The 16484-nt window shown below is 37.2% G+C and overlaps 1 protein-coding gene and 1 long non-coding RNA gene across 2 annotated transcripts; both read left to right on the forward strand.

The window, feature by feature from the left end:
• Positions 1-6426: 6426 nt before the first annotated feature.
• LOC126790446 (ABC transporter G family member 21) lies at positions 6427-10117 on the forward strand. Its single transcript, XM_050516681.1, has 5 exons — positions 6427-6796; positions 6940-7741; positions 8482-8682; positions 8779-8960; positions 9066-10117. The coding sequence occupies exons 1-5, from the start codon at positions 6548-6550 to the stop codon at positions 9714-9716; spliced, it is 2085 nt and encodes a 694-aa protein (XP_050372638.1). The 5' UTR covers positions 6427-6547; the 3' UTR covers positions 9717-10117.
• A 3362-nt stretch (positions 10118-13479) lies between these two features.
• On the forward strand, positions 13480-14581 carry LOC126790463 (uncharacterized). Its single transcript, XR_007671728.1, has 2 exons — positions 13480-14271; positions 14375-14581. It is a non-coding gene; the product is annotated as an uncharacterized LOC126790463 (long non-coding RNA).
• The last annotated feature ends 1903 nt before the right edge of the window (positions 14582-16484 follow it).

Below are 16484 nucleotides of genomic sequence, written 5' to 3' on the forward strand. Positions count from 1 at the left end.
ATTGACGAGCTCTACATAACCCGGTCATTGTATGTGAGATTTGAGCCGATTTTTGTCCTTTCAAAACTGGAGACCCTTATTTTTAGAGGCCCCAGACGCAGGCCTGTTTCGCCTTGCCCAAGGCCGGCCATGGCGGTTCGGGCTTCATTATATATACGGAATTGAAAAGAATATAATGGAAGTCATTCTCAGCCCTCTTTAAATAATTGTATTTACTGGCACTATTAGTTGGATAGCAAACTTGTGCGCGTTCCACTACAAAATTTGGAACGATCATTCCATTTTTCATTCTTTAGCGCGCCGTAATTGATATTGATCTCGTTCCTGATCTAATTTGTATCCAACACTAGTAACTGCTACTGATTGAGGCTCACATAAGAAAAATCAATCGAAATTACCACGTGCAACTTAATCAATACAACGTACCAGTTGAGAATATACACATCCTAGTATTCCACATGGGAAAAATGCATGAGACATACTTCGGGTTAATAAAAGATTGGGTCACTCCATATAAGTCATTATTTTTTGATGTAAAACCACATATTACTTTATAGTGACAACAAAGTCAGGCTATACGATAAAATGAGAACTTGTATGATTTGAAAATTCAGCACCCGTGCAGAATACGCCGAGAACATATAAGGAGGGGAAATGAGACATTGCTCGCTTGATCATGCCCCCAAGCTAAACTCCGTGCATGCATATTTTTACGTTTAACTATTTTTGCAGCCATTCCATATAAACACACGATTGAAAATGGTCGATGTAGAGCTAGTTTGAAATTGTTTAAAATGATGTAGAGCCAGTTTGGCTGTTATGAATCCTAATAAGGAATACATTGTTTAAGAAGAATACATTGTTCTATAATTCTAATTTGAAATATGAAAGTCGCGAAGCCACCGATTCATAACTTAAGATGAATCCTAATAGGGAATCTAAATTTTGACATACATGCATGCATATAGAAAAAAAAGTAATTAAACTGATTTGAAACCCCACTATCACTCGAATGGAGAACAATTATTTACGGCATTCACTTTTAGATCGACCAATATAAGGACGATAACCCTAGGTAGCTAGGAAAACCAACACCTTTGTACGTACCAATTTGAGCGGAAATGATGGACAAGCCTTCCAAATTTTCAGTTAGCATGAACAGATTAAGAGCCAATAGATCTAGAGATCGTGGGGATAGATTACTACTACAACTACTACATGCAAAGCTGGCTGAGGCGGCACTGAGATATTGTAAGCTTCATCCTCAACATGTATAGGTGCATGCTTCACTTTAGCGTAGCAGACGAGCTAAGATAGCAGCACTGACGTCTAATAATTTGATCGACGTTCACCAAAAGATGGAGAGCATTTCTAACATTCATGCACTTGCTGCGGAAGGCCACTAACGCTATTCATTCTGCAAGCGAAGCTTCTTTATCCATGATTAAATGTGTTCCTAAAGCACTTGAGATGGACAAGACGATCGATTTGCTAGCTAGCTGGCTCTTATCTGAATATGTACGTGCTCAGGATTCAGTTTATTCAACTACTGATCAATTAGTTTAATTTGATTCAATGGCGAGTGCGTGAGACACAGCTGCGCACCTATATATGGATATATAAGCGGGTTCATCAACGAATATAATTATTTCTTATCTGAACTAGTTTATACGAGCTAGCTCATGCAAACTCGATGATTTATTTTCCATCATATAATGCGATCTCATAGTGCATTTCGTTTTTCTTTGGACATGAGTAAACTCATAATCAGAGTCGTCTATATATGATTCTTTTAAGTCAAGCATCCTCTTAATTAAAGGTTGTGCTAAGAGAAAAAAAAACAATCAATCAATCAATTGTACATTCCGTTTAATTTATCTAATTGTATAAAAAGGTTAAGAAAAATATTCCAGTTGAATCTATTGTATTAATTTAATTAGATGATGAACAATTGATTCAAATTACAAAGAACTGATGAGTAAGTACGTTAATTATTATATGTTTATATATAGGTGAATATCTGGGACAATTAATACGAATCAATTCACATCCATTGAGAAATGAGTACGAGTGTTGTCCACAAAGTTCTAAAAACCGTTAGGCGCTAATCAGGCAGAAAGCCGTCGACTAGGTGGTTTTATCTTTTAAAATATTTATTACATATAATTATATACACTGGAAATTATTAGAGTGAATTATAATGTTCAAAAGGAGTATTTTTGAATTTTTTTACTCAAATATGAATAAAATGCTTAACAACAATGAGTCAATGAGTTCTTAGATCTTTGAAGTTAGAAAAAATAAACATTAAAGACATTGCATAATCGGCCGACCGCCTAGATGTCAATTAGGCGGACTAGTTGGTTGATTAGACGGATTAATCAGCTGATTTTCAGCCTAGCGCCTAGTTTTGAGGACTAGTCATAATCGGAACGATGAGACACCGCCTAGTACCTAGGTGGGGATTAATCGGGCATAGGCGGGGATTTTTAGAACCATGGTTGTCCATCACTCAATCTGATAATTATCGTTGGTCACTTTCAGTGATCATATACAGGCTTATTTTTATCCTTATTAATTGGAAGTCAGATAATTTATTGTAGTGATTGGCACAATGCATCAGTATACGACGTATTGTGTGCATGCGCGTAATTGAATTTGTTTTCAATCGAAGACTCAAAATATTCAGCTTGCATGTTTTTCTCTCTATATATAAACCACCTTATTAGTTCCTACCCGAATATATGTATCCTTGATCGTTGATCGATCACTCTCCTAGTCCCCAAACCAAATTACATATGCATTTGTTAGATGACATGATTCCAGAGTTTGAGAGAAACTTCCATCACCTAGAAAATAATCTTTGCGCTTATTATCTACTTAAACTTCATGCTCAACTCTCTAATTAATCCTCTCTAGTAATATGTAACTACTTCCACAATAGATCGAGTCCACGAACGACTCTTGTTCTTTGTCTTGCTCCTAGCATAAGAAGTATATTCAAGTCGAGCGACTCATTTTAAGTACTAATGTAAAGCTTTTTTTAATTAACTAATTAACTATTAGCTAGTATAATAGCCAGCATCTTCCTCCACAATATTGATGAAAATCTTCACAATTGTATACTAAGAATAAAACTTATGCTACTGAAGATGATCACAGTATATACATAATTAATAAATGTCTCTTGGTTATTCTTTTTTTCTCTCATTTCTTTGCATTATAATTGCTATGCCCAACCCGCAGCTCCTTTATAGATTATAATACGGATTTCCTAAATCCAGACACCATAGAGTAAATTTATAGGGGACCCTACGGATTTTCCAAAGTGCAGCTATAAACTCGATCCAGGATGGATGTGCTTTGTCACCAAACTTGTGTTCGAAATATAGCAATAGACTTTTCCATCCTTCAAATGTAATGTATGTATGCAAGCTTTTGACAAAGTCTTTGTTGGTTCCCAAATGGAGAGTGAACAATATTGACTTCATCAGTGAGGTCATTTCGAGCAATAAGTTAGAGGATTGCTGTGCAGCCTGCCCTCAATTCGCATATCTCAGATTACTTAAATTCACAGCTTTTTCTTAATTGTATTTAACTTAAGCAGAAATCTGTCCTTTGTCAGATTTAGATGTAATTAAACGAGCACTCACATCAATCTATTGGAAAGAAATATTAGTTAAGCTAAAGAAAGATTAAGGGAAGATTATGGAAAAGACACTAGCCAGAAACAACGTCAGGCAACCGCAACGTGTAAAATTGAACTTAAAAGATGTATGGATTATCCGATTATGATCCACTCCTTATATATATGGCACTGTGGAAAAACTGGAAAAAAGAGTGCGTCTTGATCTCGAAGAGGGACCTTCCGACGTTTAAAGTTCAAAGTGAACAAAGCATAACACCTGGCACACTTACAGAGCTTCGTTGCATGATAAGAATGGAACATAACGTACTCTCCGAATCAAATTTACTGTACCTATACAGTTAAACGAGAAAGTGTTGTAAATTAAACACTAAACATGCTTATTCTATTATTAAAAAAAAACATGCTTATTCTTTTCAAGGTCTATTTCTCTTCAGTCAAGTCCTTTCTCTATGGAATTTTTTGAGAATTTGAGGGAGCCTAGCTAACTGACCGGTATTGTAATGTAGAAAACTAGAAATTGGTGGAGTGCCTAAAAATTAATTGCAGCAGATGAAAATTAGATATGAATGAAACGAGAAACTACGACACAAACAAAGTAACATTACTATTTCGACCTATATAAGTTGGGTTCCAGGTTTTAGCTTCAACTCTTCAAAGCATATATAACATAAAAGGAAAATCATTGTTGGTCATAAAAGGAAAATCATTGTTGGTCATAAAAGGAAAATCATTGTTAGCTTCAACTCTTCAAATCATATATATCATTAAGATATACGGCTTCAATAGTAGGTCTCACGATTTTTTTTTTGACAAAGGGTCTCACGATTATGTTAACTACACGGCCATATCATCTATTTAACAACTAAAAATAGTAATTTGTGTATACTTGACATAATATATATGGTGAATGCCATATATCACAATCTTGGATTACTGAAGCAAATTTTCTCAATGCTTAAATTTGAGTCCTATTCCATGCTCATATCTTCATGGAATTTCAATTTTACAACATATTCCTGACCAAATTCAACCAATTAAAGAGATGCTTGGCTGTTTTTGCATACAACACGTCATTAGTGAGAGTAATTAGCATAACTACGCCACCAACCAATGAGTGACTGCTTTGCGATTCCGATCTAACAAAATTTAGAAGAAAAAAAAGAAAAGAAGCTTTAATTTGGGTACCTTTAGATCGACGGTGACATATGCACCACCTTTGGGAGGGACCGAATTAAGCCCTCCTTTTATAGGAAAGACGACAGGGTCTCAGCCACTATCTCTCATTGTGAATAAGCATTTGACACCTAGAAAAGGCACGAGCTAAGAACCCACCATAGCCATAAGTACCCCTTCTCCCTCTTTTTCAATTCTCCCCAGCATACCACCAAATAAAGGATCGAGGTCGATTGAATTGATATACCTTACATAAAAAATCCTAAAGCGAATGAAATTAGATATTAGAAAGAAAAATATGGCCCCTCTGATTGGACTTTGAATTAAATTTCTATGCATATATTGTATACTGTATACATAAGTGGATGATGATGACGATAGACATACGCTATGCTTTTCATCATTAGCTAGCTACTCGGTCTTACTTCATTAATATTAATCAAATATATATTAGTGTTCCGGTCTGACCCCATGAGCATATAGCTAGTTAATTTCTCTTCTCTCTTCATTTGCACTAGCTAGCATACATGAAATTAATGTACTAAATTTAGAGATGACTATGATCATATTTTTATAATCCATGATCCATACTCGTAGTATATCAAATTCTAAAGGCACATGGTACGTTTTGTATTCGAAATTTGGAATAAGCTTAGCAAACTAAAGCTAAGAAGCACTAATTTCTATCTGCAGGTGCTTCAATTCTATCTTCAGAAAAGCTCTACGAGAGTGGGATATGAATTATTATCTCCTTTAGCTTCAATTCTCAAACACAACAATTAACTAAGCTATCTAGCTAGTTCATCAATGTTATAATAGAATATATGAGTCAATGTGTCAACTATACATTTACATTATTTGTGCGGTACCTAGGAAATTAGGGCATACACTAAATATATACCATGCATCTTAATGACATGTGAATCACTGTATTTCATTCATCATTGACGTCAAATCGTGCAAGTTTATATGAAAAATATAATTGGGATACGAATTTACTAGTTAGAGTGCTAATAGGATCTGTTTTTCCTGTTCTGTCTTTTCACTGAAAGTATATATTTTAAAGATAAACCCTAGCCTATGTTCATGCACCCCCTCTCTAATCATTTTCATTACCACCTTTGCCAAATTAAAGGTTTATCACGGAATATTTGTCAAATTGATGAAATTATTGTCTAAAATATAAAAAAGATGGTCTACAAGAATTGCATGGGATCGGGAATATTAGATAGTCATTCATAAATGGCGAGCAGCTAAGGCGCACAGTATATAGTAGTATAAAGCTTAATTTGTGCTGTGTATGCTGTGGCAGAAGCTCGAACTTAACAAATGCCTATCGTCCGAGTTGACGTACACGTATGTACCCACGCACTACTATTATTCATGAATATATTACACATGTATGCATTCATCACCTTCATAAAACCAAGTGGCAACCCTAAAGTGAGCAAAATAGTCTTTAAGCTTCAAGGGCACCACCCATATAGGCCCCCCACCATATATTATGAGTTTATGACCCACTTAAAATCCCAAGTGGTCTATTTCTCGTGTGCCCTCCCCCCTCACTTTATAAAGAGTCCTCACATGACTTCCATTGCATGTGATTGATCGATCTCTAAGCAATCTCTTTCGATCCCTTCATCCCCATCCTTTCTGTTACTTAATTCACTTCTCTTCTCGTCTCTTTATCTTTCCGGCCGTCTACATTTCATAGCTCTGAGAGTAATGATACCGCCGGAACAGGAGAACACCATGACAAAGAGTACTACTCCCCCTAACAAGTCTAGCATGCTCTCTAATGTAAGCCGGTCTGATAATTACCAGAACGGCTGGGTTCATGCCGAACCGTCTGCCGGAATAATTACTAACGCAAGCCCGCGTCTGGCACCGGATGACATGCCGGAACAACCACGTCCGGCTACCCCGCATAGAGCTTCCGTCCTGCGCGAGTCCCTGCGCCCCGTGACACTCAAGGTAACCGAATTTCATTCTTTGTCGCCAGAGAGCCTAACATGTTATGTAATCAGCTAGGTCGGTTACGGTGGATTAGTGTTTTGTCAGAGCTTTCATAACGCTGCAGCTAACTGTAAACTCATATTTTTGGTTTATGTTTGCAGTTCGAAGACGTTACTTACAATATTAAGCTTGAGCCGACAAAGGGTAGTTTCGTCAGTTCATATAATGAGCCAAAGCAAACACGAAATCTATTGAATGGGGTGAGTGGGATTGTGCGACCGGGTGAGCTGCTCGCAATGCTTGGACCCTCCGGCAGTGGCAAAACCACTCTCTTGACAGCACTCGGTGGCCGCTTGCCGGGAAAAATCTCCGGAAAAGTGACCTACAACGGCCAGCATTTCTCAAGCTCCATGAAGCACAACACTGGCTTTGTGACGCAAGATGACGTTCTATATTCTCATCTCACTGTGCTCGAAACCCTAACGTACACTGCCCTTTTGAGGCTTCCAAAGCAGCTGAGCAGGGAAGAGAAGAAAGAACAAGCCGAGGCGGTTATGGTGGAGCTCGGGTTGACCCGGTGCCGTGATAATGTTATTGGCGGCCCTTTGTTACGTGGAGTCTCGGGTGGGGAGAGGAAACGGGTCAGTATCGGGCAGGAGATGCTGGTGAACCCAAGTCTCTTGTTTCTGGACGAACCCACATCGGGGCTCGACTCAACTACGGCACAGCGTATAGTTGCCACGCTACGTCGCTTGGCTAGGGGTGGGAGGACGGTGATCACCACCATTCACCAGCCCTCTAGCAGGCTGTACAGAATGTTTGATAAGGTGGTGGTGTTGTCGGACGGGTACCCGATTTATAGCGGGCATGCGGGTCGGGTCATGGAGTATTTCGGGTCCATTGGGTATGAGGTGGGGTTCAATTACATCAACCCAGCTGATTTCTTGCTTGATCTTGCTAATGGTGAGCAATTTCTTCAATTCCTTTCATCATTACCCCTCCATTTCTTTTTCTTTAATTTTCCCTACATTAGAACTAAAGGATTCTCAGCACCTTAACCCATTATGGAACATAACTATTAAAATTCACGAGGTGCTTGACAATATAATAAGTCCCACTTTGACCCATTATATAAAGAACATGATTATTAATAACCCTTTGTGCATTTTAAAACAGGACTAGTCCCAGAATGTGGTAGAGTATCTAAATTTCTAATATGATCGAGCATCATTGCTTAAATTAATACTGATCTGTATATAAAGTGAAGTGATATATAAGAGCATTTGTCGTGGAACCTTTTGATCAAATAAGCTAATTGCCTGATTTTGATAATGGTTAGACCAGTATCACTTATTTTTTTCACATATATACTTAGAAAGTTAAGGATATGATCGATGACGCAAGTTTTTAACATGTCAACCTCACTGGCCACCCAGACACAAGTAGTACCATGACCATGTAATATATTTAAGTTTGAGATATTTTCTTTGTGGCTAATTACTCGCAGAGTTGCCGTTAACTAGGTAATAGTCCATTTCATAATAAAAATGTTAGTGCTGGGTGTAAGTGGTCCAAAAAGGGATTTCAACTTTCACTGGACCAGAAAGGGCAAAGGGAATACCGTCTTATTAATCAATTACTTTAGTAGTTTGTTGGTAGTAGAAACTGTTAATTAATTAGTTTGAACTGTTAATGACGAACAGGTATAGCACCTGATGCTAAAGAAGATGATCAACTAGAGTATAATGGCAGATTAGATCACCACGAAGAACAAAACAGTACTAAGCAGTTTCTGGTAGCATCATATAAGAAGAACCTATACCCTGCACTGAAGGCAGAGATTCAGCAAAATCAAAAGGACTCTGCTGTTCTTTCTTCTTCTTCAAAAATATCGTCATCTAGAGGTAAATTAGTCTTATTTGAAATTCCAGTTAAGCTTCATTTGTAAATTACCATACTTTGTACAATGTGTACTGATAATAAGCAGTGCATGCTTGTAGGTAGTCGAGATTACGAATGGACTACCAGCTGGTGGGAGCAATTCGTAGTTTTGCTTCAGAGGGGATTGAAAGAGAGAAAGCATGAATCTTTCTCGGGTTTAAGGATTTTCCAAGTCATGTCAGTTGCAATTCTCTCAGGTCTTTGTTGGTGGCACTCAGACACTTCACATTTGCAAGATCAGGTATAGTAATTTTACGTCCTACAATTAGTAGCAGGTACAGTTCACATTAGTAGTATGTAATGTAACAATCAATTAATCTGATAAGTTTTTACTTGAAATGAACAGGTTGGACTTCTGTTTTTCTTCTCTATATTCTGGGGCTTCTTCCCACTATTCAATGCCATATTTGCCTTCCCTATGGAACTACCAATGCTACGAAAGGAACGTTCCTCTGGCATGTACCGTCTGTCTTCCTATTACTTTGCCAGAACGGTTGGTGATTTGCCAATGGAGCTTGTGCTCCCCACTGTGTTTGTGACAGTTGCTTATTGGATGGGGGGTCTTAAGCCTTCGCTTGTCACATATGCACTAACCCTTTTCATAGTTCTTTACAATGTGCTAGTCTCACAAGGCCTTGGATTGGCACTAGGTGCAATTCTAATGGATGTGAAGCAGGGTACAACTCTGGCTTCAGTGACCATGTTAGTATTTTTGCTAGTAGGAGGATACTACATTCAGCACATTCCAGGTTTCATAGGTTGGTTGAAGTATATTTCATTCAGTCATTACTGTTATAAGCTTCTTCTGGGAGTTCAGTACTCGATGAAGGAAGTCTACGAGTGTGACTTGGGGGTGCGTTGCAGGGTAATAGACTATCCTGCTGTTAAGTTTGTTGGTCTTGATGGTTTATGGTCTGATGTTGCTGCACTGGGTGTAATGCTGGTGGGATATAGGGTTCTGGCTTATGTTTGTTTAAGGATGGGACAACCTCACTGATTAGCTACTTCTTGATCGATGACGATGATTTATAGATCAGAATTGAAACTGACATTTTGCGGCTGCCAAAAGCTACAGAGTAAGATGATGATTCCAATCTCCAATTTTATCAAATAATCAAGGTTTCAAACTGAGAAATTGTGAATGAAGTTTTAATTAATGCTGATAGCTAGCTGGAGAAATCTTACATTGTAATCCTTTCACATGAAATTTCATGTGATATTATAATTAATTGTACCTAGGTTTGTAAGGGAAATTGCAGTTCAGTACTTCAGTTACTGATTATCAACACCTTCCACTAGAAAATGCACGGTAGAAGTGTAGAACTGTAATTTGAATGACCCTAGGCTAGTTTATTTGATTTGTATAAAATCATAAGTATGTATCTGGTGATTTGTGTTCATAGTACTTCTGTGTAAGACTTGAAGCAAAACTCGTACGAGTCTTTATTAATTGTGACAACTGACAAGCCTTCAAGTGCCGCAGAGTACCAGGATCCATGGATCGAGGTCTGCCCTTAAATTTTTTAACTTGCCTCATTAAGCTGCCCTAAACTGTAAAAGAAAGAAAGCAACCACATCATATGAAGTACAGTAAAGGATTATATTACACCCTAATTAGTAATTACTATAAATCAACAGAAGGGTTGGTCTAGCCCTATTTTATAAATAGATTGCTGAAAAGCTCTGTTCGAAATATCCCCGATATATCGCCCATATCGTCGATATTTCGAATCCGATACGATAAGAGTATATCGGTCAAAATTTATCGGTCAACGTAAAAATGATGGTCAACGGTTAAATATCAGTCAAACTTTAAAATTTTTATTATTTTTTCAATTTTTGTTTAATTTTTTAATATTTATTTCCTCTTTTTTTTGAAAACTTATATTTTTTTTTCATTTTTTCATATATATTTTTAATTTATATAAATTTTAAATATATATGATGAATTTCAAGTCTAAATAATCATTCTTAAATACCTATTTTTATTATTAGATGTCGTTTGTGTACTTTAATTTTCATTAAATCAAGTATTTATTTTCTTTAGTTTACTTAGTACCGTTTTTTTTGTTTATTTGGTACATATTGAAGTATAATTTTATAAATTTTATTGAAAATAAGTAAATCCGATAAAACCGATATATCCCCCGATATATCGTTTTACCTCTCGACCGATACGATGCCGAAAACGATATTTAGACCATTGCTGAAAAGTGAAAGCCGAGACTAACAGAACTTGTTGCAAGGGCCTTTGCCTGATCCTCAGCCCTCAGGTACAGCCTATTATCCAAGAACCTTCTGTATATGTGTCTATCTAAGAATTTAGCCTTAAACCCGGAATTGGAGCCTTGGGAAAGAAATTCAACTTACTACGTCCAACCATGGCTATTATTATTCTTTGAGAATAGTATGTTCCTACAGAACTCTGTATGCTTCGAGAATATAAATTCATTTTGAGCTAGACTTCAGTTGTTTAAGTTCCAGCCTCAGTTACATTAATTGCTGTGACACAAAATGTAATATTGAATCTGTTATAGTTGATGTATACATGGACGGCAGAGGCATATGCTTACTGGCCTGCATTATTATTCACACCTTGTCAACATTTGTTTAATGTCACTTCCTATGTTACAGACCTCAGTTTAGTCGTTTGGCTTTGGACATTGGTCTTTTGGTTTAAACGAACAAGGTAGAGACTTCTTTGATTCTCATTATATATCTACTGCCTTGTCCGCTTCAATTCTCTCCAAAGTCGCAGAAGATTTGTGGTAAACCAAAGAAGATGGCTAATACAGGTGAGTTACCGGACATTGCAATCTGCCAAAACCTTCATTCTCTTTCTACTAAGTTTGCAGTCCGGGCCAGCATTCTTTCAAAGCAATGGGAACGTGTTTGGCCCTTAGTCCCTGTATTAGATTTGGACGAGGACGAGTGTTGTGAATGGTCACAATACCAGCCCTCGGCTACATAGAAAGTTCATGGAGTTTGTGACAATGTGCTTGATGATAAGTTCCTACATAAATTTCGCCTTCGCATGGCGTACTGTTACTACTGCAAAGACTGTGGAGCGCTCGTCGATAAGTGTTTGACGTTTGCTCTTGACAGAAATGTTAAAGAGTTGCATATAGCTAAATCAGGCTACTTCTTATCACATCAGGTTCTTAATGCTGCATGTTTAACTGTTTTAAGTTTAGATTCAATTCAAATAAGGGATGACGATGCTGTAACTCTTCCGTCTTTGAAATCCTTGTCCCTAATCTCTATAAGTTTCGGTGACTTGGGATTCCTTCACCTTATAATGGGGTGTCCTTCCCTAGAGAATTTATCAGTAGTGAAGTGTATAGGCTTCGGAGAAAGAATAATAGTTTAAAGTTCGAGCCTCAAATCCTTGGAAGTTTTCAACTCGGGTGATCAACTCCAAGTTGAAGCTATAAATCTAGAATCGTTTCGATTTGGTCAAACTGACTGGTCGTTGTTATGCAACATCCAGTTCTCTTCTTGTGAAGCACTTACAAATCTAGCTTTTTTTCGGGCATGGTTTGTAGGTGCATGGTTTGAAAACTTGAGTTCAAAATTCCCACTCCTTGTGAACTTGATCTTATATAAATGTGGCATCAGAGGGGGAGGAGATCTCAACGTGTTTAGTGACAACCTGAGACATTTTGTAATGGGTGGATGTGATCACGAAATGAATGTTGAAGTTGATACTCCAAATCTCCAATATTTTCGGTTCATTGGTTCTAAGAGAATCAACTTTCGTATGTTCGCTCCAAATTTATCCGAGGCTACAATCATACTTGACAAGAGGAAAAGATGGCGCACATATCACACTACCCTCAGAGATTTCCTTGCAAATTTTGACTGCTCTGGAAAATTAACCATCTATGCTTTTGGTTCACGGGTATGCAAAATGCTTAGGTCCTTTTAGCTTTCAGCTAATGTATGTGATAGTTCTATATTTCTTACTTCTGAATTGTTGTCGGAAATGTCGTAGGATATCTTCTTTTCAGAAGATACAAGGCAGACCTGTTGTGCACCACTGCCTAGTCTGAAGCATTTGGATGTAAAAATAATGGAGAAGGAACCCAATAACAGATTCCTTAACAGATTCTTTGACTCCTTACCAATGACAGTGACAGATTCTTTCATGAGGGACTCATTGAATTGGATGGCACCATCTCTGGAAACCCTATCCATAAACAAGACAGAGAAGAAATGGAGTAAAAATTTCAACAAAGAGATTAATTCCTGGTAAATTTTCCTCTTTTCTTGACATCTTAATGATCTTATGATCTATTCCATGCCATTTCAAAAATAATTTTCAGATGGATCATAACTCTGGTTAAGTCAATATGTCAATAGACTCAATACTCAATACTGCACTTCATCACATCAGGACTTTAAGCGTAGTAATTGTTAAATATATTAATACAGAAAAGCTAATAATCAGTATATGTGAACTCAAATCTGTGCACAAGCATGATCCTTTTATTAGTTTCTCATCTGTATAAATTGTTTGAATGTCTGCAGTTTGCGATACCATTTTCTTCCTGTGACGGGTGGATGTTGAATTTATGAGTTGTTCAGCAATGTTTTTGGAGATGATATAGATCAACATCTGGCGGAGGCCTTACATCATTCAGAAAGGGTCACTACAACGTAAAATTTTTGTTCAGAATTACATATGAAAGCATGTAGTGTCTTCAATCCATTGTCTGAAAGTTGGCATTTGTGGCTTACTTAAGATCGTACTGGCTCCCATCACCATATTTGCCAATATCCTTATAATAATTCCAATCAATGTCTCTCTAGTGGCTTGTCTAAGGCTCAGAAACTGTCGTGATTGCAACCTAAGAGGAGTAAGAGCTATAGAACTTCATCATGGTTTTGCCAATTGAGTCATATAAATGCTAGTCCAGTTTTTCTTGTTTGAAAATCTTGTTATATTTTAGATATGACTGAAAATTCCTTCACTCCTGGCTTTGGTACAGACGATCCGTAGTCATTACCAATGTTCCAATGATATTAGGATGAAAAGCTCTAATAATGTGAGGGTTTTAGAGGAAGCTGAACATAATCCTAGTCCAAACTGCAATTGCAGTCACTAGAATACGCATCGAATGATGTCATTTTAGATATATGTTGTCTGAGCATCAGATTCACCAGCGTCTGTCAAGAGGCCACCACTCCATTTACATTGTATTATTCCATTCCCATAGCTCATGTACCCATCAGGCCACCACATCCCTCTCCATCCATTCTATATATCTACTGTAAACAGGAATTCTGATTCCAGGTCAATTTTATGAGCCCCAACTGCTTCACTATATAATAGTTGTATTGCACTAGAGAAAACACTTGAGGCCAGAGATAGGAAGGAAGTAATCACAAAATTTAAAACTGAAATGGCATCATTGAAGGCTGAGAAACCTGTTCTACAACTTAAGAAAGAGCCAGCAGCTCCAAAAGCCAGTGCTACCACGCCCAAAGCCCCGGCCTCCAAACCCGCCCCTAAGAAGGCTGAGACTAAGCCTAAGGAGCCTAGGAAGAGGGTAATCCTACATATAAATGAAATTCAGTTTGTTCTTATACAGATATTGAATTCAGTTTGCAGTATGTGCTGACATATATTTCGTTTTGTGAATGTTTTGCTAGACAACTGGAAGCAAACCATCTGCAGCCAAGAACTAAGAAGAACGAGGATGAAGGAAGCGAGCTGTGGAGTGCATGAAGACGCTAAAACATCGTCCTCCTCCATAACTAATAAAATCATAACTAGTAGTACTGTACTTGGTTGTGATTTATGTCCATGTTTCTCTTTGTAGTTTGCCCTTTTGAATAAAGTATCTATGTTCTAAAGAAGTCCTTGTTTCTTGTCTGTTTAAACTAGATGCAGAATCAATACTACAAACTTAGTTGACTCAATTCTCATATTTTGATCATTCAAGGTACAAGACAAGGACAAACTAAAGCATTATGCAAATGGTTTAACTAAAATGCTGCAAATTCCATAGCTTCAGAAAAGCACCACCACAAAAAATATTTATTTTCACAAGACAAACTTAATTTAAGAAGCGTGAATCAACTTTGATCAGGATTGGGAAGTAAAACCAGTTATTATATGATTTACCAAGATATAAAGTTTAAGCAGAGTTTTATAAAAGGGAAATTTATAGCAGAAACTGTCAAGGGCTTGTCTGTATAGAGTGTTCTGTAAAGCCTACAGAGGATATACTTGGATATTCAAAGTTCTTATTCTCAAGCTCCTTGGGAAAGATTGTCCTGGTGCAGTGGTGCCTATTGTTCTTTAATCTAAATGCTACAGCTTAATATGATCATGTCATCAGCTCATATATTCTAATTAAAAGTTTAAAACATGACCTATATGAGACCTGACCTTTGGTTTTCTTATTTACTTAGCCAGAAGAGATGACATGACCACAATTATGGATGTAGATTCTGTAAATTTGATTCTCAAAGAAGAAGACCCTTCTCCTGTCAAATGTGTTCATAAGCAGAAAGGATTCAACTAATATTATACTCAGTTACAGAAAGCTTTAGTCTCTCAATCTTTAGCAGTTTAGCTCATCAAGTATGGTTAAAGCAACAAAATTATAGCATTACATCTCCAATCCCAATCAAATGTAATTTGAAGTTCTATAGAACTAAATCTTTTAAATATCATATATTCACTAGCACATCCACTTCCATAAAGACTGAAATTCAGAAGACCCCAAAGTAGAAGAATCATACACTTAAGTCCAAAAGAAATCATGATCACTTATTTTTGTTCTTTAAAATTTCGTTTACGCCCATCACCATATGACAATATATGCCTAGAAGATCTCAAACAGTCTCGGTCCATACCAGAAAGCAGTAATCAAGCATGAGCATCTGATGCTATAACCTGTACCTTCAAGTGCATAGAGCTCTGCCAATATTTCATATTCCATTCTCCGAAATCACCACCATCGATCCTCTATCATCTATAGTAACTTGCAAGCGCGATTATTCCAATTCTTATTTCACAGCAGAGAAAGCTATAGCCTATAAAAAGAAGAGGCTCAGAAGAAACAAGTAGTCAATGCAATCAAGGTAGACAACGCATATATTTCATATCGTTGTTAACAGTTTCCAAGTTTCTACAAGTATGGCATCAATGAAGGCTGAGAGAGTAGTTGGGACTCAACTGTTTGGGCAGGCCAAGAAAGAACCGGCTGTCGCCAAGGATGGTGCAGCCAAAATTCCAACATCTAAAGCAGCACCAAAGAAGGCTGCAGCCAAGCCAGCTCCTGCACCCAAGAAGAAGGTACAGCCAGAATAATCTACATAGACAAATTAGTTATGATGTACATAGCTATAGGTGTGTCTTAGGGACTGCTGGTAATTTTTTTTCCATTAATAAACTAGTAACCGATTATTTTACAGGGTAAAGGTGGCAAAGCTGCATCCAAGAACTGATGAAAGCTAGTGCTGATAAATGCTGAAGAGACAAAAGCATATAGGGGAAAAAAAATGTTTCATTTCTTATTGTCTCATGATATTGTACTTTGTAATCGATGAGTGCAAGCATGGGAACTCTATGTCATCCATGTAAGCAATCCCATTGAAATAAATTATACCTTTTCAGCTACTACCAGGAACTGCAAATCTGCTACTTCTCTACAATCATTGTAAATGCACACCCTCCAGCATTGAATATGATCCTTCAGAAAATTATGCAGATATTAAGCTCAGTTAATGACTTTCATCAGTTTCATGATTG

The sequence above is a fragment of the Argentina anserina genome, chromosome 4, assembly GCF_933775445.1.
Source record: "Argentina anserina chromosome 4, drPotAnse1.1, whole genome shotgun sequence".
Taxonomy (NCBI): Eukaryota; Viridiplantae; Streptophyta; class Magnoliopsida; order Rosales; family Rosaceae; genus Argentina; species Argentina anserina.